This window comes from Equus asinus, chromosome X (genome assembly GCF_041296235.1).
Source record: "Equus asinus isolate D_3611 breed Donkey chromosome X, EquAss-T2T_v2, whole genome shotgun sequence".
Taxonomy (NCBI): Eukaryota; Metazoa; Chordata; class Mammalia; order Perissodactyla; family Equidae; genus Equus; species Equus asinus.
In genome coordinates, this window is record NC_091820.1 from 12,962,858 (window position 1) to 12,987,576 (window position 24,719).

Genomic DNA, 24,719 nt, shown 5'->3' on the forward strand with positions numbered 1-24,719 from the left:
ACAGGGTTCTCAGAAAGGTAGTTTTGGGCCAGATGGGAGGGCCTCAAAAACCCTGCTCAGGAGTCTGAGAATGAGGAGTCCTAGAAGCCTATTTGAGTTGGAGGTGAGCTTGTTTTAATAAGATGTCATGGAGGGAATGTGGAAGATGGTGTGTGAAGTTGCATGAGTCTCGGGGCAGGACTTGAAGCAGTTGAGGGAGAGCAAAGAGTCTGAACTTGGTCAGCTGCAGTGGAGAGAGAATAGAAAATAGGAGTCTACTGGTGCTCTTGTAGAATTCTTTTAACCCCTCCCACCAAGACTTTTTAAATTTTTAAATCTTTCTAAGGAAGTCTTTAAAAATACTTGAAAGAGAAAAGCTTATTCAGACCTTTGAACAGTTCTGAAAATTTATTACATTTCAGCTAGGAAAGAAAGTATTATTTCAGGCAAACTGGAACGTGTATGGACTGATTACTCAGCACAGTCACTTAATCTTTCAGAATTAGGTAGGAGGGAAGCTATTTTAGTGGCCTTCAATCTTCTTCCAGAACTCTGTCCAGGTTCCTCCCAAACGGTCGGTGAAGTTTTCTGATTCGTATCCAGTCCCCCGATGGTTTAGTGTACATCTGTAAGCTGTAAAGAAGTTTATTTCATCCATTTGTTTTTTTTTTTTTATCTCTTGCCTTCCACCTGAGAAAACAAACACTAGTCCATAGGTTCTTGTTCTGTATTAGAAATTTGCACAATGTGTAACCTAAGGTGGATCCAGCTGAGAGTGTTCCAGGTTTGGGGTTTAGACTAAAGAAGAGGAGTGGAATTTATTCCTTTTTTTTCTTTATTTTGAGAAAAGCTTGGCAACTTGGACTGTTTGAAGAAGCAATTATATAAAATACCTCCTGCTAATTGAGTATCTGGGATAAACCACCTCCTTATTTTCTTTAGATTGCGTTAAAACATTTGTACCCGCAATTTAGAGCTTTTCCATGGAGAATTTAGACTTAGAACATTGAACCTTGATAAACAAGAAACCTTACAAAACTAACCTGCCTTTTGGATTGAAAAGTCTCAGGCTTAGGAGGCTCCATATGTAAGTTCCAAAGGCTTATAATTACATATTCCTTGAGGCTTCAGTATTTCAGAAAGTTCTTAGTACATCTCTTGGAGGTTTGGGGTACAAAGAGCAAGAAGAGTGACCTATGGGCTTACCTTGCTTATGTGTGTATATTCTGCGTTGGTTACAGAACAGTGATTTTAGTGCTGTATGCGACCAAAGGACAGATTCCAAGGTAAATGCGGTGGTTTACTAATGTCAGATGTGGGTGTTAGTCTCAAAGTACCATAGTGGATATGTTAGCAGCAATTTCAGTCACATTTAGTTAAGAGCTTTCTAGTTCTATGTGGTAGTTATGGTAAAGGGATAACTGAAGGTTAACTTGATACTAAGTTAACACTGACTGAAATATAGTTGTTAAATTCACATATCAAGGATTACAATTTCTTAATATTAGGAATTATTCTGCAAGGCAGCTGTATTGATGTTGGACTACATTGATGATGTTGGTGTTTTTTTTTCTCTCATGTACAGGCCAGCATGTATCTGAAGCTGTGTAATTTATTCACAATAAGGGATGTATTATAAAACTCAGTTGCTTTTTATTTGTGAGAGTTGGTTCATTCACTTGATTGAGAATTTATTGACTGTATCCTGGGTGGCTATCCTTGTGCTAGGAGATGAATGGAAGTTACCTCTTGCCCTTGGAGAGGAAACATTTTAATGGGAGTTAGAGATAAACAGATAATTATAATATAATGTGATAAGTGCTGAAATAGATGCTAAAAAGCTTGAGTTTGGAGATTTTCAGAAGTACAAAAGTACAGAGTAGGAGAATGAACCCCCATGAACCCATCACCCACCTCCAACAATTCTCAACTCTTGGTGGTGCTTGTTTCACCATACTACCCGCCCGCCCCCCCCTCCCCCCGCCGCCCTGTATTTGGAAGCAAATTCAAGACAGTGTATCATGTGATGGACATTTATAGACACTTCATCAGTCTGAGAATACCCTGGGAAAATAAGCTATACCTGGGGACTTGGGAAGGAGCTACAGAGAAGTACCATTTGAGTTAAATCTAGTGAGGAGGGAGGATGTTCCAGTTTTAGGTGAGTGGGCTGGAACACAACAATTATTGAACATTGCTAAGCACTGTATTGGGTTCATTTAGTACATTATTTAATTTTTTTTTCCTCACAATAGTCCTGTGAGGGAGGCAGTATTCCTATTTTACATATAAGGAAATTAGGCTTTGGGCAAATCGCTCAAAGTTATAAAACTAACTAGTTTCTTCCTTGAAAACCAACTTTGACTTCAGGACTATTTAGTTTTCCATCTTTTGCACCATGTGCACTAGATACAGAGATGTAAAAGGGCAAGATGTATTTGGAAAAGTGGGAGAAACTGAATGCAGCTACAGAATTGTGTGTGTCACGGGATGAAACTAGAGAAGCTGCTCAGGGCCAGGTTGTGAAGGGACTTTAATGTCAGACTAAGGAGAATAGGATTTTGTCTCGAGGTGGTGAGGATCCAGGCTGAGATGTTTTTAAGCATGAGAACAGTATTGTCAGCTTTTTTTTTTTTTTAAGATTTTATTTTTTGTTCCTTTTTCTCCCCAAAGCCCCCCAGTACATAGTTGTATATTCTTCATTGTGGGTCCTTCTAGTTGTGGCATGTGGGACGCTGCCTCAGCGTGGTTTGATGAGCAGTGCCATGTCCGCACCTAGGATTCTAACCAATTAAACACTAGGCCGCCTGCAGTGGAGCATGCGAACTTAACCACTCGGCTACAGGGCCAGCCCCCAGTATTGTCAGCTTTTAAAAAGAAGAGTATGCAGGCACTATGGAGGATGATCCAGAATTGGAAGAGGAGCTGAAGAGAGACTGGTTCAGGAAAATTATTTATTCAACCACTATTTATTAAGCACAAACAATATGGCAAGGAATGAACTGATGAACAAACACACATCTCCCTATTTCATGGAACTTAGCTTAGTAGAGAATCAGTCACATGCAAATGGCCTACTGTGATTTATAATAAATATATATTTGGCTCTAGACCCCCTTCCTGGCACAAGGCTCCTAAAACTCTCAGAATTTCCTGTGATAAGATCAATAAAGGTGTCTTTTGTTATGTTAATGAGGTGACTTTTGGAAAGCCTATAGGTAACCTAAGGATGGGGGCTGTTCGCCAAGGGAACCAACCTCATGATTAGAGGATTAGAACTTTAAGCCCTCCCCCCCAACCTCTGGGAAGGGGAGAGGGGCTAGAGGTCGAATCAGTCGCCAATGGCCAGTGATTTAATCAATCGTGATTATGTAATGAAACCTCCCTAAAACCCCAAAAAGACAGGATTTGGAGAGCTTCCAGGTTGGTGAACACGTGGAGATTTGGGGAGAATGGCGCACCTGGATAGGGCATGGAAGCTCCTCGCCCTTTCTCCATCCCTTGCCCCATGTATCTCTTCCATTTGGCTGTTCCTGAGTTATATCCTTTTATAATAAACTGGTAATCTAGGTAAGTAAAGTGTTTCTCTGAGTTCTCTGAGCTGCTCTAGCACATTAATTGGTCCTGAGGAGGGGGTCATGGGAACCTCTGATTTATAGCCAGTGCGTCAGAAGCATAGGTGACAACCTAGACTTGCAACTGGAGTCTCAAGTGGGTGGAGTTGCTGTCTTGTAGGACTGAGCCCTCAACCTATGGAATCTGATGCTATTTCTGGGTAGATAGTGTCAGAATTGAGTTGAATTGTTAGACACCCAGCTTGTGTAGGAGAATTACTTGATGCTGTGTAGGAAACCCACCCTCCACTTGTTGGTATTAGTTTCAGAACCTAATACCTATGATCATATGAAAAGGTGCTAAACTTCATGGTTCTCAGGAAAATGCAAACTAAAACTACAATGGGATACTACCACACTCTCATCAGAATGATGGAAATGAAAAAACTGAAAAATACCAAGTGTTGGCAAGGACGTGAAGCAGTCTGAATTCTCAAACACTGATGGTGGCAGTGTGGCCATGTCTGCTAAAGCTGAACATAAACATGTCTGGTAAGCCAGAAATTCCCACTCCTAGGTGTAAACCAAAGAGAAATGTATTTCACTCTAATGTTTTCCATTTCACATATTTTGACAAGACGTGCTGGAATATTAGAGCAGCACTATTCAGAATACACTCAAACTAGAAACCAGCCAAATGTCCAGTGGCAGAAGGATAATTTGTGATATATGCACACAAGTACTGAATAACAATGAAAATGAGTGAATTACAATTTCATTCAACAACTTGGAAAAATGTCACAAACAACATTGAACCAAGAAGTCAGACATAAGGGTACATACTCTATGATTACATTTATATCAAGTTCAGAAACAGGCAAGGCTAATCTGTGGTAGTAGAAGTTAGGAAAATGTTGTGTGGGTAGTGATTGAAATGAGCTGCAAAGGGGGGCTTCTAGAAGGCTTGTAATGTTTTATTTCTTGATCTGGGTGCTAGTTACGTAGTTCAATTTATGAAAACCTATCTAACTATATGCTGCACGCTTTTGATTTGTATGTTTTTCTGTATGTGTATTATGTTTTTCTATATGAATATTATACTTAAAAAGCTAAATATATAAATTAGTGGAAAAAATTTTAAGTTTCAAAGAGCAACATTTCTTCTAGAAACAGATTCTCATAAGTATTGATGCATACTTGCTTACTTGAGGAAAACTGATACTATTATCTGAAAGTCACACTCGGATTCTTTACCTCTCTCAGTGCTTGCCCTTTTTGTTGAGAGAAGAACAACTACTAATGGAATAAAGTAAAAAAAAGAAAAAAGTTAAACAAGAAATTTGTTCCTATATGTTTAAATGCGTGAATTCTATTTAAAAAATCTGTCACAATAGCCAAATGACATTAGAAAGGATTAAACTAAGGCAGTGGCAAAGGAGAAGATAGCCTTGATTTGGGCAATGGTTCTGCGGTAGAATCAGTTGGATATGGTTAGTGTTGAAGATAAAGTTTCTGATTTGGGATATGGAATGGTTGATGTCAGCAACTGAGGTGAGGGCTGCTGAAAGATTAGCAGGTTCAGGGATACGTGGGGAAGGGCAAATGAGTGAGGTTTGTTGATACCATGTCTGAGATGGCTTAGGGTGTTCATGTAGAGATGTCCAGTAGGGTTTTGGAAAAGTTCCTGAAATGTCTGAAATGTTAGATTTGGAGAGAGTGATTTGGTGATATTAGTATTTGGGTGGTAACTGAAGCCTGGAGAGAGAATGAGATCACTCAAAGAGCAGTGATTCTCAACCTTGGTTGCACATTAGAATTACCCTGAGAGCTTTGCAGAAATACCTGTGCCTGGGCCACACCACTGGCCAATTAAAGCAGAATCTTTGGGGGTGGGGCCTAGGTATCTGTATATTTCAAAAGCTCCTCAGGTTTTTCTAATATGCAGCTGGAGTGGGGAAAAAAATAAGACCAATAAAGTAGACAGTGGTGCATTTATTGTATGGACGCTATTGTCAGCACTGCTACTTTAGCCCTCAGGAGGTAAGCAGTTTTATCCCCATTTACACTTATGGGGAGACTGAGGCACAAGAGTTAAGTAACTTGCCTTAGCTTATACAAACAGCTGGTTAGTGCTAGGGCCAGGGTTTGCACCCAAGTCATTTACTCCAAGGGCTGTTCTCTTTACCATAACATCCTGTTGCTTCTCCATTCAAGAATGAATCTGGGGAGGCTTAAGACTTTTGGAATGGCAGTGTGAGAAACTCAGCAGACCCTCTCTCCAGTGAAACAACCTCTTAACTGGTAAAAATTATAAAAAATAATCATTTAAAGTCTCCGGAAATTGACCTGAGGACATATAGCAAATGGAGAAACATTTATTCAAGAACATCTACTAAATCTTGGTGAGAACAGTGAATCTGCAGCATTTGAGCCTCTACTTGCTCCCCTCCCCTCTCCCGCTGATTTGGTATGGTGAAAACTTTATTTTTGGTGGGAACAACCAAGAAGACAGGGTTCCCACCCCGTCAACCCCAGCTCCTAGACTAGGGCTAGGAGAGATGGACTGTGGGCTGCTGGAAATACCAGAAGTACCAGAGGAGAAGAGAGAGAGAGAGAGGGACAGAAAGATATTTGAAGAAGTAATGGCTGACATCTACCCCAGTTTTATGAAAAACACTAATCTACACATCCAAGAATCTCAGCCCTGTCCTGCCCCCTCCCTTCGCTGCCAGGCTGCTTTTCTCATGTGAGTGCAGACTGGCGATGCCTGCAATGCAGTAAATATACCCTGAGTTTTGGTGGAGGAGAATGGGAATAAGGCTAATTAAAATGCCACAAATCCCACTGTTCTTCCTGAGATTCAGCTGTTTTTCTTGAATAAACACTCCCTGGATTGCTGCAAGCCTTTGGTTAATTTCCAGAGTTCTGTCCATTTTAGTCAATTTTATCATTGCTTTGATGGAAGAGAGAATTTTAGAGGCCCTTAGTCCGCCATTTTTTGCTGACATCCAAGTTGAATTTTTATAGGAATTTTCTTAAGATTAATTAATGGCTATTTATAGTTTGTTTTGAAAGCACTTCTGGTGTTTAGTTATTGGAAATCTAAAAGCCCATCCATAAGGACCAGCTAATTAAAAAAAAAAACCCATGGTGTATCTCTATAGCAGAATACTAGGCAATTGTTAAAACAATGAGGTAATTTTAACTGTGCCGATAGAGAAAAATATTCAAGGGATAGTGCTAAATGAAAAACAAGTTGCAAAATAATATATGGTATTCTATTTGTATAAAGTATTGAATAGACAACAGGAAAAACACAGGTGTGTGCTATATATATATGCATAGAACATTTCTAGAAGAATATAGTGTTTTCCTCTGGGGCATAGAAAGTGAGGGGTGCTTTTTAGTTCTTCACCCCCACTTACTATTATTTGAACTTTCAAATATCTATTATTTTGAAATAACTTTTAAAAAGTCATTGAATGTTTAATTTGTTATTAAACTACCAATAGGATATGTGTTAGTTTAAGGTCTGCAAATGAAAGATTGCAGTATGTTGAAAATATTTGTGTGTATAGTATTTCTTTTTTGTTTCTCTGAAGTGGGCACTCAAGATGTAATTTTAATGCTTAGCAAATCATTTTGCCTGAGAACTTTGAAAATAATTCACTTTTAATTTCGATCAACTAGGATAATCCACAAGTAGTGGTAATGACTAATCTGTTCTCTTTTCACCCCAGTGACTTTGTAGACTTTGTACATTAGAATCCACCCCCTGAAAAAGTCATTTTCTTTTGTAAGAAGAGTAACAGCCATCCTTTGTCACTTTTATTTTTGTCTTTGAGAGAGGAGGAATAATCACTCAGTCCTGAAACATCACGAGTAGGTAGAATTTAATTATCCGAATTGAAAACCTCCCTGTAAACTGGAGGAAAAAGAAAGCGACCAGTGTGTACACATAGTTTCTCCAGGGACTTTTGGTTAGCTACACTGTGAAATCCTTGAGATTTCATAATATATCTTGTCTCATTTTCCTGTTATGAAATGACGTTTTTAGCATTGTTTTTCATGTCTGTTTTCAGATCACAGAACTGTGTGGTGCCAAGCGAGTTGGTTATTTTGGTCCGACACAGTTTTACGTTGCCTTGAAATTAATTGCTGCAGCACAATCTGGCCTCCCTGTGCGGATAGAGAGTATTCAATGTGGTAAGTATCTCCCATTTACACGTTTTTTTTTTGTCCATGACAGATTTCTTGTTTATGAGAACCATTTTTATGGGTTTAAGGCCTGTTCTATAAGCATTTGTGGAATTTCTCCTTGCTTCTCCAACTCTTCTGTAAAGTAAAATAAGAAAACTTAGCAGGTATCTTGGTTTCTTGTTTCTTTTTTAAATGGGGAAAAAAATTCAGAGAATGGCTTGAGATTAGTTCCTTTTAGCTGACTTGCAGTTAAAATAGATTTTGTTCTTAGCAGAAAGCAATGGGAATGAGAATTCTAGAGCCTGTGGCAAAATAATAAGATTCAGTTTAATTTTTACTTGCAGAATCTATAATGTCATTTAAGGCTCTGTTAGGGACAAGAGGATGGGTAATTGGGAGAGTTTGAGTGAAACTTCCCCTTTTCTCTCTCCCCTGTCTCTGCCAGTCATATTACATGTGGTCATCCTTTAATTCCCCAATTCCTGAAGCACTATTCTGATGATTATTAAGTACTGTGGGGCTACCAAAATTTAGGCATCTTCTCAAAGTTTTGATTTAACATTTTCTTATCTTGCCGTCCCTGCCACAACCCACTGTATACTTGAGCACTTTCTGCAGCTTAAACCAGAAGCAAAGTCCCCAACTCTTAGCATCATTTATACTGTCTCAGTATTGGTTTTATAAATCTGTGTGAAGAAGGTGATTATTCAAGGGATGTGCTGAGGTCCTCTGTTAATTCACTTTGATACAGATTACTTTCGTATGTCCACACAGCCATGTAGGAACTTTTTCCTTTTCCTCATTTTGAGATAAAAACCACTCAACTGTCTCCTCTCCTGTCAAGTCCCTGGCAGACTGTGAGTAGGGTTCAGGGTTTATGGTTAGTCCATGGTAACCTTGTAGGACAACTCCAAATAGCTGAGAAGATTCTGGTAGCTTGACTGTGGAAAACAAACCCCTTTTGCACTAACCATCATTAGATCATCCTGCTAATCTTTATTAAAGGCTTAGCATGTGTGCCAGGCACTGTCTCATTTAGTACTCACAACATCCTACTCAATTAGGTATTTGTGTCAGTTTGCATTGCCTAGAATAAGCTGTGATAACAAACACCACCGAAATCTCAGTGCCTTAACAAAACAAAGGTTTGCTTTCTGCTTTGCAGTGGATCAGGGTGACCCTCTAGGGCAGCTGCCCTCCATGTGTTGGCTCTGTGATCCTGACTGCTTTATCTTGTGGCACCTCCAACACAGCACCTGTTCCCATAATTGCTGCAACAGAGGACTAGTGTCTCACCCTAGCAGTTAAATGCTTTGGTCTGGATGTGACTCATTTTACTGTTGCTCACAGTGCGTTGGGACTTATCACATGGATCTGCTAAACTGCAGAGCAGACTGAGGGAGATGTAATTCTCTCCTGTGCATTACAGGAGAGGAGAACTGGCTATGGTGAGCACTGGCAGCCTCTGCTGTGGTACTGTTCTTATCCCTGTCTTACAGATGGGGAGATTGAAGTTTAGGACGTTGAGTAACTTTCCTTAGGACGCAAGGTTCGTAGAGTTTGGAGCCAGGAGCTCAGCCTCCAGTTCTCAGGCTCTTCATTGCTATGCAAAGTAGCCTCTTCTTGATTATTCTTCCTGTTTAGTAAGGTGCTGACTGTAATCTGTAATCATGGAATATGTTCCAAATGGTGAAAAAATATGACCCAAAAGGCATCCCTTGCTTGGTATTACATAATTTGGTTCCTTGAAATAGGTTTCTTGAAGGAGTGTTATTTCAGTGGCAGATTTGGTGTTTATTGCTACAAGACATAGCAGTCACTTGCTTTGATTAGTTTAAAACTCACATTTAGTTTGGGTTTGTGATAGGCACTGATAGTTTCCGTTCAATTGTAAAGGGTCATTAAGTTTTACTGTAGTATCTTCCAATTTTATCTTCCGGAAAAGTTAGAACTCCTTTGTTGTATACAAGGATAAACTTTTGACACTTTTGTTGCTTACTTTAAGTTAGACTGAAGTCTTTTACCTGATTTGTACTCATATCTACCCCTTAATATCCCCGGGGTGGGTGGGGCGGAGGAGGGGAAGGATTGTCTAAGTTATCACTTGTGTAAAAGATTAGCACTTTTTCACAAATATAAGGCTTTCTCAGTTGTATTTTATAAATCCTGACACTGCCTTTTACCTCTGAGGGTTTAAGTATACTCAGAGTTAATTCTGAATTTTCTTCCTTCATTTAAAGATTTATTAAATAAAAGTTATTTGCAGTCAGAATATGTTGAGTAAGAATGAGGGCAAGATTGGGCCAAACTTAGAGCCCCCACTTAGAATTTTCCAATTTGTTGCTTGAAATCTATTAGCTTAATGTTTGATGACACAAACCTTGAAGGCCAAAGAGAATGCTCTCTGAGAACCTAATCTGATAGGCTATGGTAGTCCCATCACACGCAGGGAGTTGTGAGTCCATCCTTAACTTCTCTAAGAGTCATACCCTTACTTCATGGATGACACGTGCCTGTGTGTATGTGTGTGTTAACCTCTAACCCCTAGCCTTTCCCATTTTGGTAAATGTCACCACCGTGTACAGTTGCTCAGGCCAGGAACCTAGAAGTCATCCTTGATTCACCCTTTTGCCTCACTCTCCAACATAATCCATCAAAGGTCCTGGCAGTGTGGCTCCAGTTTCACTGCCTGTTCCCTCCATCTCTCTGCCCCTACTAGACCAGGCCATCTTCAGCCACTCACCTGGGTAATACAATGGTTTTGTCATTGGTTTCCTGACCTCTTCTCTACTCCAGTCTCTTTTCCCACACAGCAGTAAGAGTAGTCTTTTCAAAATATCCATCAGATCATTTTGTCCTCCTCCTTAAAGCCCTCCGGTGGTTTGTTGTACATAGTACCAAATTCAAAGTCCCTATACTGATGTGTAAGGCCCTACATAATCTAGTCCCTGCGTACTCTCCATCCTCATCTCAAACCTCTCCCCCTTGCTTACCATCTGTCCCTCAGCCTCGCTGGCCTTCTAGGCATTTCTGGACCATTTCTTTCCTGCTGCAGGAAAGACTATGTTATCTCAAGGTCTTGGGTTCCAATCAGTCTGTTATTCCCCTTCCCCTTCCCATGGCTGTTCCTCCTCATCTTTCAGGATTCAGAGACTATTCCCACCATCCTGTGTAAAGTATGTCCTGTCTATTAATTAATTAACAAAGGAACCAGCATATAGTAAAGTAAAGCTGGTTCAAGAAAGTATAGGAGAGTCAGAAGTATTTATAGTGATGGTAAGAAAGAGTGCTGGAATAAGATTGCTAGATTACATATAAAATTGATTAATACCCAACAGGGCAATAAAACTGTAGCTTGGTTATTATACTCTTTTCTAAGATGAAATTTATTTGCATTGCTATTAGATAGGAATTATTTGTTAGCTAACAGTTTTCTACAAGTTAATATCTACCCCTACAGAATTGTAAAATGCCTAATCAGGAGTAAATAGTAAGTCAAAACAAAAGTGCATATCCCTGGGGAGTTAGGTAATCCTGGAGGTACCTGTTAGGAAATGCTTCTGTGTGACAATCCCCTCCCTGCTTTAGCTTTATTGTCTCTCCGGATCTGCTCCCTCATAGCATTTATCAGAGTTTCTAAGTATTCCTTTACAGACTTGACAACTTTTTTGTCTGTCATCCTCACTAGTGTGCAAGCTTGCCTAAGGGGAAGGGAGGAGGATCTGGTAATCCCTGTGGGGTATTGTGGGCACTCAGGGCATGTTTGTTGATATGACCGATGTGATATTTTTTCCAGAGTAACTACAGGAAAATGTGTGGCGATGGCTTCACTTTGGAATTATAGAACATTATGTCATTACTTTTTGTTAACCTGTAAGTAGCTGGTATAAATGAATAGGCAATGAAAAGTAATGGGAAGAGAAGGGAGCCCCAGGAGCCAAGAGTGTTGTTGTGGTCGTAGCTCTGCCACCATATTGCTGCATGACTAAGGCAAAGCCCACCTTCCCCTTCCTGGGCTTAGTTCCTCATTTGTGAAATGTGGATATTCTAGCAGATTTTCTCTAGACTATTTTCCAGCTCTGAAATGCCAGTTCCATGTTGAATATTCAAACCTACAATAGAAAGAATATTTTAATTTTCAGGATGATAGTGTAGCCTAGTGGCTAAGAGTATGGGCCCCAGCAATAGACTTTCTAATTTTGAATCTTTGCTCCATCACCTTTTATTTGTGTGCCCTCAGGCAAGTTTCTTAATCTCTTTCAGCTTCAAAGAACTCACCTGGGGAAGGGGTATACCAATAGTACCTGCCTTGTAGAGTTGTTGTGAGAATAAAATCAGGTAAACTCTGCTATCTAATATGGTAGTCACTAGCCACATGTGGCTGGCTGTTGAGCCCTTGAAATGTGGCTAGTGTGACTGAGGAATTTTAATTATTTAAAATTTAAATAAACGCAAGCACTGTAAAATATTTTTCCATTAAATGCAACTTTATTGTTTTAGTAAGATTACATTTCACTTTAACCATTGCATTGTGTAAGACCGGGATTAGCAAACTTTTCCTCTAAAGGGCTAGGTAGTGAATATTTTAGGCTTTGTGAGCCATATGGCCTTTGTTGCAACTACCCAGCTCTGCCATTGAACTGAAAGCAGACGTGGACAATATGTAAACAAAGGAGCATGACTGTGTTCCAATAAAACTTTATTTATAGACAATGATGTTTGAACTTCATATAATTTTTATGTCATGGAATATTTTTCTTCCAGTGTTTTTCAAACATTCAAAAATGTGAAACCTATTCTTAACTCACAGACTGTACAGAAATAGGCAACAGGTTGGATTTGGCTCATAGGTATGTCCCCAGTATAAATGAATTCATGTCCTTCAAAAAGCATAGGAATGTTCATAGCAGCTGTATTCACAGTGGCCCCAAACTGGAAAGAACCCAAATTTTCGTCACAGGAGAATGGATTTAAAAAATTTCAATATATTCATAAAAATGGATTATTTCATGGCAGTGAAAAAGAATGAACTGTGTCTACATAGAATGTATTGGGTGATTATCACAGACAAAATGTTGTGAAAGAAACTAGTCACAAGGATAAATGCTGGATTATTCCATTATGTGAAATTCTGTAATGGTAAAGGTAATCTATGGATTTAGAAATTAGAACAGAGGTTCCTGAGTGGGACAAGGGGAGAGGATTAACTAGAAAGGGATGTGAAGAAGAATTCTATATGATGGAAATGTTATCTTAATTTGGATGTTGGTTGTGTGCATATAGATACATTTGTCAAAACTCTTCAGATGGTACACTTAAGATCTATATATGTAAATTATCCCTCCATGTAAAATGCTCCTTACATAATTTGGAAACAAATCAATTAGTTGTTGACATTTAATGTTATAATATTTGTTAGTAAAATCCAGATTTCTGGCCACAATGGTTCACATTCCCTCATGGCAGCCATCAGCTAGAGCTGTGCTGCTCTCCTAGGTAGCCAGTAGCCGTAGTACTGTGGCTACTGAGTGCTTGAAATGTGGCGTGTCTGAATCGAGGTCTATGGTATAGGTAAAATACACGTGGGAGTTTGAAGACTTAGTCTGAAAAAAGAATATAAAATCTTTCATTAATAATTTTTATATTGATTACGTGTAATGATATTAGGTTAAAATTTATTAAAATTAATTTCACCTGTCCTTTTTTACTTACAATTTTGATAACATACACATAAAACACGTACATACACACAAAAAATATAAAATTTAATGTGTTAACCATTTTTAAATGTACAGTTAAGTAGTGTTAAGTGTATTCACATTGTTGTGCAACCAATCTCCAGAATTTTTTCACCACACCTTGCAAAACACCTTGGCACCCATTCACCAACTCCTCATTCCCCTTCCCCTCAACCCCTGGCAACTACCATTCTACTTTCTGTCTCTGTGAGTTTCACTATTTATTGATCCCTCGTGTAAGTGAAATCATACAGTATTTGTCTTTTTGTGACTGGCTTCTTAACTTAAAAAAAAATTTGTAATGTAGCTACTACACAATTTACAATTATGTGTGTGGCTTGTATTATACAGTCGGCCTTCCATATTCACAGGTTCTGCATGCAAGGGTTTAACCAACCTTAAAGGTCTGTGATGGTTGTGTCTGTACTGAACATGTACAGACTTTTTTCCTTGTCATTATTCCCTAAACAATACAGTATGACAACTATTTGCATATCATTTGCATTGTATTAGGTATAGGTAATCTAGAGATGATTTAAAGTATGCAAGAGGATGTGTGTAGGTTATATGCAAATACACCATTTTATATAAGGGACTTGAGCGTCTGTGGATTTTGGTGTTTGAGGGGGTCCTGGAACAAATCCCCCACAGATACCAAGGGACAACTGTATTTCTAGTGGACAGTGTTGAAGGACAGTGAACAGCAGCTGCCATTTTAGATGAGACACGAGCTCTCTGCCCAGCCCCAACCCTCTCTGTTGTCATTTGCCATTTGTTGTTACATTTATGCTGCTTTTGTTTTTTCTAGTGGATTGAGGAAATTGAAGTGTTTCTTATATTCATGTCTCCATCACACGTGGAAAAATAGGATTTTTGCTTTACTTTTTAGAAGATCAGATGTTTAAAAAAAGAGACAGTTTTCTTTGTGGAAGGGAAAAATAGTCATTTATATTTAATATACAAAGCATTTCTATGTTCAAAGAATACAACTTAAGATACCATTATGAAACAAATTATTGCCTTGCATGGCTGTACTCATTGTCTCCTTGGCCCCTATAAACATTTAATTTGAACTCTTAATTTGTTTCCTGTGTGTTAATTAAATTCAATTTGGGAGAAAAGATTCTAACCAACTACTACAAATGGATCTTCTCCTGTGATTACTTGACATACAACACTGGATAGCACAAACTTTATTGATTAATCTTCTAATACAGTTTCACTATTGGATTTGGTGTATGTATGACTAGGAAAAAACATATAGACTGAAAATTTGAAAACTAGTTTTACTTTCTACTTTTTAAAAGCTTGCAACAGCTGAAGGGAATTAGCACCCTCATTAAAGTTTTCAATGATAGGAATATTATTATGTCTAGTTACGATTTTGTTGAGTGAGAGTTATTTAAAACCACATAACCAAAGAAAGTCTGAGAGAAATTCAGCTGTATTTTGTCTTTTGCTATTTGGTGGCTGTCTGGGAGAGATAAGTTCTTTCCCAGGTAAACAGTTCTGGAGAAGTGCCACAGCCAGGGAAGGAGAACATGTGAAGTGACAATGTCCTGAAGGATATCTGGGAGCCCTAGTCTAATAGTTGATATTCATCATACTGTGTTCATATTCCACTGTTCCTGGAGTTATCTGTTGAACACCAGTAAGGCACTGGTCATGGAGCTTACAAATGCTGAGCATTTACTTCCTCAGATAATGTTTGGAAGTAGAGTCATCCTCTCGTGGTCAGATCAGGGTGCAAATTATTTTATATCATCTTATTCCATCTTTTTACATTCTTTTTGCAGACTGGGCTGAAACAGATACCTTTCTGAGAAGAGAACCATAGGATTAGCTTATATTTGATTGACTTGGAATCTAGATTTTCTTTTCTCTTGCCTTTTTTCTTTTGAAGCCCTTGTTCTGCCTTGAGTGCTGGAGAGCTGCTGAGGTTGGGACACATTAAAACGTTAAAAATGGCGGTCATCCTCTCTTTAGAGGAGAGTCTTGGTTTAATTTTCCAGATTGGTAATTCTATTTGTGTCTCTTGGGCCCTTGGCTGATTGATCACGCAGGGATTTGTCATTTTGCCTACTTCTTTGAATCAAATGTGGACATAGCAACTAAAAATAAACATGATGTGGTTATTAGAGAACCAGGGGCTTTCTTTGCCTGGGGAGCTAGGATACTTGCTTGCTGTTGCTAAGATGTTTTCTGGCTTTAGCACAGCATCAATCATTGGAAGTGCAGCTGTGTGTTTGAAATAGAGAGCTGATGGAAGCACAAAGGCACACTGATGAGTATTATCCCGAACAATGGATACAGATGCAAATCGTTATGCGTAATCCATAATATTATGCCCATTTTTGGAGTTCTTTTGTGCTGTGTGGTTGTGCGTGATTTGCTATGCTGAGAACTAGAAGTGTGCCAAAGCATCATTGCTGTTTTCAGAATAGTTTTGTCAGAAATTCGAAAGATAAGTATATCAGACTGTTGCATTTCAGCTCTTTCTAACATTGTGAGTGTGGCTAATGATTTCAACAGTAGAATCTGGCTGAACGTTAGACTGACTGCTCTAACTTGATACCATTTTCCTTATTCCATTATGAAACAACAACTGGAGATTGAATGTGAAACTTCCTTAAGGAATGACATAGGGTAAGACATTGTTCTATCCAGTAAGTTTGCCCTAGGAATGAGGCAAACTGTAAGGCAGCAGTACTTGGCACTGGTTACGAGCTAGCTCTGCCATAGATGAGCTCTGTGATCTTGGGAATGTTACTTAGCTCCTTCTTGTCTATTTCCACATCTGTAAAAGAAGGCCCATGATAGTCTTACCTTACTGAGTTGTGAGGATTAAATGAGTTAATACTTGCAGATCTTAATACAGTGTCTGGCATATAATAAGCATTGTATAAGTTTTTGCCTGCTACCATTTTTCACTTAATATTGTATTTATACAATGTCATATCCTTTTTCTTCGTGCTGGACTAAGAGCGGAAGTGGGAGATCAGTCCAAAACCTGAATTTGGTCTGCGATGATTCAACAGCATTTAAAAATGTTAAGCTGGAATACCTTGGTAAAACTGTAGCATTTTTCTATCATGACCTTATTATAGGAGTCCTCATTGTGTTGAAATAAAAATTTAATCTATATTTAGTGCTCTGGAATTTTTCCTCAAAAGTGATTCATCTTTTGGCCATTGAGTTCCCCTTTTCACATTTTAAGATAAAGTCTCACTTGAGCTTCTCTGATTCTGGTCCTAAAGAATTGCCGCTGCCTCGCTTTATGATGTCAAAGACTGATGGTGAGATACGATTTGGGAACCCGGCTGAACTGCATGGAACTAAGATGCAGATTCCATATTTAATCACGGAAAAAAATACCTTCAAAAGAATGGACGATGAGGATAAACAGGTAAACAGTTGGATCAGGCATGTCCATTTGATCTTGACTGTGAAACCCCACGCAGCAGTGCCTCATATCTGCTGTCAAGCTTCCAGCAAATCTCACCATCTGGGATACAATTACAGACTTGAAAGTGAGCCAGTCAAGTTTCCTTGTAGCAAAAACAAGAGGCTGACGCATAGGAATTACCATGAGCCCCCCATGGGCCCTTTAGAGCCTACTTTAATGTAGAATTGTGTCTAAAGTAAGGCTATTGATTTAACACACTTATCTGATTTCTCTAATTGGCATTTCCAAATAGGTTCTTTGAAATGTAACTTCTAGGAGTTTTTAATAGGTCTCCTCCTCCAAAAAAGTCTAGAGAAAAGGTTTCTCTGGGTAAATATATTTGGAGAATGCTGCTTCATATCCTATTCTTCGGGGAAAGGCTACATCTTCAGTCTTGGAGATTCACAGCGCACATTAGAACATTAAAGGCCTTGAGAAGTCCTGTAATGAAGAGACCTAGAAATCTGCATTTACTTTCTTGGAGAGCATGTTTGGAATGCCATCTTGGGAAATGCTGCTATTACATATTTAGCAGGTTAGGAACAAGAATAGGGAGGATGAGCTTTTAAAATTAGACCACTAATTGCAGTAGTCAGGTGGTGATTGGTAGAGACAAAAGTATAAAATTCCAGAAGAGTGAGCCTATCAAGAAGAGATAAATAATCTTACACATTAGTAAACTCTGAGGGAGTCAAGGTACAAGCTCATACTTGTAATAAAGATGCAAAAAGTCATAAGAAAAGTCAAATTATATTCGATATAGTATTTTCTATAAGGCAAAGAGATTTGTTATATTTAGGAAGATGAATCAAAATGTTTTTAAAATGCAATAAATATTAAAGGGCAGATGTTAAGTCAGAAAACTAATTTACGTGGCTCACCCATACTGCTGGATATATGAGGTGTTGCTGCAGAAGTTTTATATTTAAGTGAGGTGTAGTATGTCCTGTTAAATAACTCCATGTACTGTTGCTTTCATAGTTCTGATACATTTTAAACTAGTTCCTCAGGGATTTATGTAAAATGGAGTATAGAAATCTTTAGTCAATACTCTTTGGCATGTGTTCCCACTGGCATTTGGAGAGGAATGAGATTCCACTATTGGAGGATGGGTGATGCCCTGGGAACTTGCCTGGATGCATGATTGAGGACCCATCCTTTCCCTTCAGCCTGGTTTAATGCTAGGCCCAACCGATCTGTGGGTGTGAGCTCACAGTTAAAAGCAAATATTCTTTTCTTTTTCTTGAAGAAGAGTAGTTGATAAGTATTTCAGATTGCATATATATGTTTAGACTAAGAGCAGCTGTATAGTCTCTGTTGATAAAAGTACTGTTTCCTTATTACTTGGGTACTCCAAAGTTACCACTCTATTGGTATATTAAAAAAAGGAGGAAACCCAGTAATAGAGTAAGATTGTTTACCTTGCCTTGGGTCCTACATAAAGTTCACATTTGAGTTCAGATTCAAATTGTAGCTCGTTAAGGCTCCATTCTAGTGTTTAGGAGTGGGCTAGTTGGAGTGGTTTGCCCATAATGAATTGTTTTGCAATCTCGGTGTAAAAAAAGAAAAAGCTGGCATTTTACTTTGGCATAATAAGCTCCAGGAATATTTAGCATTAATCATTTTGTTTTTGAGGAAGATTAGCATTGAGCTAACATCTGCCGCCAATCCTCCTCTTTTTGCTGAGGAAGACTGGCCCTGAGCTAACATCCGTGCCCATCTTCCTCTACTTTATATGTGGGACGCCTACCACAGCATGGCCTGCCAAGTGGTGCCATGTCCACACCCGGGATCCGAACCGGCGAACCCCAGGCTGCTGAAGCAGAACATGCACCCTTAACTGCTGCGCCACTGGGCCAGCCCCAGCATTAATCATTTTAAATATTTTTTAATATCCACATTTGCTAGAAGACTTGATAAGTGTAAATCCAGGAAATAGGAGCCTTTATTAATGAATGAAAATTTATCCACAAAGAGATCAAGATTGGGGAGTATGAATGTTCTTTCATGTGATCAACGTCCTTCATTTCCTGAAGGAAAATATTGGCATAACTGAAAGTGTTTCAGTCTTGTTTTAGTAATTTAGGTGACTGAACCCCGTTGAGACTATTCTCTGGGAGACCTTTGAATCCTCAGGTACTGCTTTTTAACCAAGCTGCGTTTTTGAGAAAACATTTCCTCCATTTGTTAAATCAGCCAGCTCACCAGCAGTAGAGTTGCGTTATACTTCATAACTGCAGCTCAGAGCGCCAGGCTTCTTGAGTGATCGCCTCTGAACTCTGCTCTGGTTCTTTGAAGCAGGAAACACAGTCTCCCACGATGTCACCCCTCGCTTCCCCTCCTTCTTCCCCGCCTCATTACCAGAGGGTGCCCTTGAGCCATGGCTACAGCAAACTGCGGAGCAGCACGGAGCAGATGCATCCAGGTAAGAGGCAGTCTCGGGGCCAGATGTCCCAGGCAGCGTCTTCGAGACTCAATCTATCAGGCAGCCATGCCACCAGCTGCTGAATCTCCTGACTTAATTACCTCTGTCTTTGGAAACATGGCTCAATTTAATTGTATGCTCTTAAGCAAGGTTTTTTAAAAAAATAAAATTAAATATATCTTAGTAATGCCTTGTCTCCTGTCCTACACACTAGTTCATCTTTAGACTTGTGAGCAGCAATTTAGATGATTTAATCCTTCATATGCAGATTTCATTTTACAGGAACATGGCATATTAAGGGTTTGTATTATTTTGGAATTGTTATTCCTTTCTGCAAACATACCAAACATATTTATATAATAACTGCTTTTATGAAACTACTTAAGAAATATAACTATGCAAAAGCAAAAGAGTTGATGCAACCTTTAAAGACTGATCACACAAACGAAAATATTTAGCTCTTATGTTTAGGAATAAGAATAAAGGAAATGCTAGGGGAAGCATTTTGCTGAGAAGTGTGTTAAGTGCCTGATTGTAGGGGTGCCTGCTTGCTCATATTTTTACTGTGCTGGCTGTGTCAGTGGTAAAATACGTTTGTTGGTTCTGAGGATGACTTGCAGAGTTGGCCGCCCAGGCTGCAGTGCTTAAAGCTCCATAAATTCACTGCAGCATCTTGTCCTCCTGGGGCTCAGGCTCCTAGTTTAAGATACGACCAATTTAAAGGTATTCTAGAATTGGATATTCGTAACCCCCCCTTTTTATTTTGTGGGCCATGGCTGGAAAGACCCAGTTTCTGCAGGTTTTTGCTGCATTGAAAGTAGTGGTGACTTCTAGAGGGACACAGATATAAAAATGTGTGCTAGACTGGACTAAAGAGAGGCTGTAATCTTGCAGAGAGAAGCATATGTGACATAATGGAAATGTCTTGTGATTGGAATTAGAAGATGTGGGTTTATGTGCCTAGCTCTGTGACCTTGGGCAAGCAATTTAACTTCTGTGAACCATGATTTCCTTTCTTCTTTTAAGAGGGATGTTGTGAGGATTAGTGAGAACATGAGTATAAAATTGGAAATTAAGTCCTATGCAAATGCAAGATAATGTTGTTAAGGGATAGTAACAAAAAAATCACTCCCCTGCAGCTTGAATGTCCCATTGGTGTCTGAAATGAAATGGGGTTGAGAATTCTTATTTTCCTCTTATAGTCTCTCCTGCTTGATTTCCCTATTTTTAGAAGTAGGGGTTTTGATTCCTAATCTTATTTGGGTTTGGAAGGTGGAGTCCTCTGCATAGCATGGTGCCTGTTTTTTGGTGTTTAATTCACAGGTGGGTCATGTTTCTTCTGCTGAGTTAGCCTATCACCAAGTTCTACCCTATCTTTTTTGATATTCCTTAAAAAACTTGCCTGTACTTGCTCTCTCTACTTCATGCCCCATTCTCTCCTCATTCTGTTCAAATTGGGCTTCTGTTCCCCCAGTGGCAAGCAAACAATCTGCTTCTCTCAATCTTTCTTGACTCCTGGCAGCCTATGTCAAGGTTGTCCATGCCTTCCTTCTTTTTCATCCTTTTTTTAAAGTGAGGTAAAATTTACGTATGGTAAAGTGAACACATTTAAAAATCTTAAATTTGAGGGCCGGCCCGGTGGCACAGTGGTTAAGTGCGCACGTTCCGCTCCGGCGTCCCGGGGTTTGCCAGTTCGGATCCCGCGTGTGGACATGGCACTGCTTGGCAAGCCATGCTGTGGCAGGCGTCCCACATATAAAGTAGAGGAAGATGGGCATGGATGTTAGCTCAGGGCCAGCCTTCCTCAGCAAAAAGAGGAGGATTGGCAGCAGTTAGCTCAGGGCCAATCTTCCTCAAAAAAAAAGAAAAATCTTCAATTTGAGTTTTAACAAATGGATATACCCAGGTAGCCACCACTTTGATCAAATATAGAACATTTCCGGATGTGAGGGCTATCTGGCTGTGAGATCTGTTACCCCATTGATCGCCAGGGTTGATTTAGCTGATCTGGCTGGCTATGGGGGTGTCCCATTCCTCCCTCACTGCTCCATGTGTGTCCTTCCCAAAGCTGCACGCTCGGTTGGAGAGGATGACCTTCTTCGATAGAGGAGGACCAGTCTTCGGTCAAGGGTATATGAGTGGCTGTGCTCCCGTGACAGAACCTCCAAACAAGCTCTCAAGGTCCATTTGTAGGAGAATGTAAAGTGGTCAAGCCTCCAAGACTCCAGATACATCCAAATGAGGTGCTGCATGTGGCAGTCTGCCTTTCTTTAAAAAAAAGAAAGAATAAAACATTTCCATCACCTTTCCAGTCATTCCTTGTACCCCAGTGCAAGCACCGTTCTGAGTTTTATCACCATAGATTAGTTTTGCCTCTTCTAGAACTTTGTATAAATGGAATCATATTGAATGACTGTGGTTGAGATTGATCCACATTGTTGTGTGTATCGGTAACTTGTTCCTTCTTGTTAGTACTGTTCCATTGTATAATGTACCACAGTTTGATGATCTATTCTCCTGTTGATGGACATTCGGGTTATTTCCAGTGTTTGGCTGTTAAGAATAAGGATACTATGAACATTTGCTGAATCTTAGGGTAGTTATATAAGAAATTGCCAAGAGTTTACAAAATGGCTGTATACTCCCACTGGCAATGTTTGAGAGTTCAGTGCTCCTTGCCAGCAGCTGGTACTCTCAGTGGTTTCTTTTTCTTCAGTGTTTTTAATTTTCCATTCTATTGGGTGTGAAGTGACATCTCCTTGTGGTAACTGTTTCAATCTTGAAACATTGTTTCCTGAGTTTCTGTTACCCCTTCCTGGTTTTTCTCCTATATCATGCTCCTTAAACTTGATGAGCTGCTCTTCTTAAAGGTTTCTCTTTTGCACAGCATACCCATGAAGAGGAGTCTGAGTGGACAGTCTCCTGTTTCTCAAGGAGCTGAGTTTTCTGGATCTAGTTATCAGTTAGGAGGCTGTTCGGTACCTGTAGCTGGGAACAAGGTCATTCATAAATAAAATGTTTATAGGTATTTCCATTTAGACTTCTCCATCTATCTAAGTCAAAGGGAGGGAGAGGTTTTTTCCTATCTGCAACTTGGGTCCGTCTTGTGATTTTTGCTTCTTATTAATACTATTCACTTCAAAGCTTGTTCATTCCTGTTTTTTTAACGTCTGTAGATTTTCCCCTGAAGGATTTTCTTTACCTCTCTGCTTCCTTTTCTGTCTTATATCTTTAGGTCAAGAAGTAAGAGAAGCCCACATGTCTTCATTGTCTTTCCCCATGTTTTTAGAACTCAATTTCTCTTAAGGCTTTCATGTGTTTTTCCATCTGTTACTTAACTCTCCTCTGTTGCCTTCAAAATGCCATCAACCCATCTGAAGAACCCAGGATTCTCTTTCCTATTTCTTTCCTCTGTCTTCTCTTTGATCTACACAGTAACATATCTAAAACCTGTTAAACCTTAGTGACTCTGGTATTAAGCATTCTAGAGTTATTCTTAATTTATGAATTTATGACTTTGCAGAAAGCAATTTTGCTGCTGGGATAATTTTCTAGGAATACGTTTTTCTGGGGTCCTTTCCCTGTCCAATATTCTGCCATGATTCCTGGCTAGTGGGGCATGTGTGTGAGTATGTTTTAAATCAGACTGAGCATCTTCGGGCCAGTCTGTGATTCAGAGTCCCTCTTCAGCTTCTCCCCTGGGCTCCTGCTAATATCACCTGCGGGAGATAGCTATCACTAATGTTCATTGGGTAAGACTTACGCGCCATGCATCATGCAGAGGTCTTTATGTGCATTATTTTCTTCTTACCACAACCCTCAGAGGCAGATACTGCTATCTATATTTTTAAAAAAAGTTTAAATCACAGTAATATATGCGTATAATTCAATAATACTTAAATGCCTATAGTAAAAACAACTATTCTCCTTTCTACACAACCTGTTTCTGATCTCTGGAGGCAACTACTTTCAATTCTTATACCTGTTTCTTCTGATATCTAATGTCTTATCTCAAAATCAATATGTCCGTTCTGCTTTTTCTTATACACGTTATTCTCATGAATCACTTCTAACTATCTACTCAAGAGCATGGGCTGTGATGTCAGTCTCCTGGGCCTAAAGATAGACTTGGTGGGCCTACATTTCTCGTTTCTGTCCATTTCTAGTCTGTGTGACTATGAGTATTTTTCTTTTCTGAGCCTCAGTTTCCCTTATCTGTAAAATGGAATAATCGCTGCCTCAGAGGTTTGCTCTCTGGATCAGATGAGAGGTGTTATGCAAACATTTGTGCCTAGCACAGATCTTGGCATATTGTAGATGCACGAATGTTCCTTTTTATTTTCTTTTGTGTTTTTACACTCTGATACCCATTTTATTTTTGAAGCTCTTAAGTGTTTTGAAAGTCACTCTGGATGTCATTCACTGGATTGACTACAGTCTTTAATGTACAGTTACTCGTGGTCTCTGTTCCAGTTTGACACTGAATCTCAGAGTGGTAAAATCTTTAGGGTTTGTTTTATACTTCTCCCCTTGGAGAAAGATAGTATTTCTAGTTCTTTATTAAATCTCTCATAAAGGAACCTAAGAATTATTTATTTTGCATTGAGTTGCATGTTTTGCATTTTATTTGGGAGGAGGGAGGGTAGAGGTAATAAGTAACACCTGCCTTTTTACCTCCTGAGTTCAGATCCTCTTGAGGAATGAGGCAGGAATGAGATGAGGGTGGCCTGAGTATCAGCTGTGGTGCTGATAGAGCTGATTGGAGCACGTGTCTTAGATTTGTGACCAGATGGGCTTCAGGCACTCACCTTTCCAGTCACAGGCAAGTGTAGCCAACCCAGGCTTCCCAGAGGAGTAGGAAGAGAAAATCTGCTGTGAGTCCAGGCCTCTCCAAAAATGACCCTCCATGCAGCTGAATCTTCGTTTAAGCCTTACTGATGAGACGTGTCTGTCTCTTCTGAGGGAAAGCCCTTGTAGGTGAGGGACTGAAGCCAAGGGCCAGATGGTCTTCCCCTACATTTGTCCCTCCTGGGCAGTAGAAGCTCTCTCCCTCAGAGGGAAACCAGAGGCAAGTGGGGTAGCTTCCCAGGGAAAGCTCATGACCACTAGTATGCCAACCATGGTACAGTTTACTGTGGTTCAAACCTTCCAGCATGAAGAGCTTAATTCAGCGTTCCATCAAAATGGAATGATCTTAAAATTTCTTCTCCGAAGGCAACACCTGACTATCAGCTGAGACTTATTTTTTAAGATTTGGGTTATGTGCTCTCTGTGTGTTTCTTTTGCAATTTTTATATCTTTATCCATTCTTACCAGGGTCTGAATGTTTACTTAATGGTTTGGCAGGCAATAATTTTGATATTTTAATGTATTTTAAC

The 24,719-nt window shown here is 39.4% G+C and overlaps 1 protein-coding gene across 18 annotated transcripts in view; it reads left to right on the forward strand.

Annotated features, from left to right (window-relative positions):
- Positions 1-24,719, forward strand: part of REPS2 (RALBP1 associated Eps domain containing 2) — a 245,308-nt gene that overhangs the window by 92,016 nt on the left and 128,573 nt on the right. For 13 of the 18 annotated variants that reach the window (XR_011499666.1, XM_070502324.1, XM_070502328.1 and 10 more), the window contains 3 exons: positions 7,616-7,739; positions 16,729-16,877; positions 19,215-19,341. Coding sequence is in view for 17 of the 18 variants with exons in the window: in XM_070502324.1 (XP_070358425.1) it covers positions 7,616-7,739; positions 16,729-16,877; positions 19,215-19,341 (400 nt within the window). In the remaining variant the exon portion in view is untranslated. The remainder of the gene's footprint in view (positions 1-7,615; positions 7,740-16,728; positions 16,878-19,214; positions 19,342-24,719) is intronic. The other 5 variants (XM_070502330.1, XM_070502326.1, XM_044764394.2 and 2 more) reach the window with 2 other exon arrangements.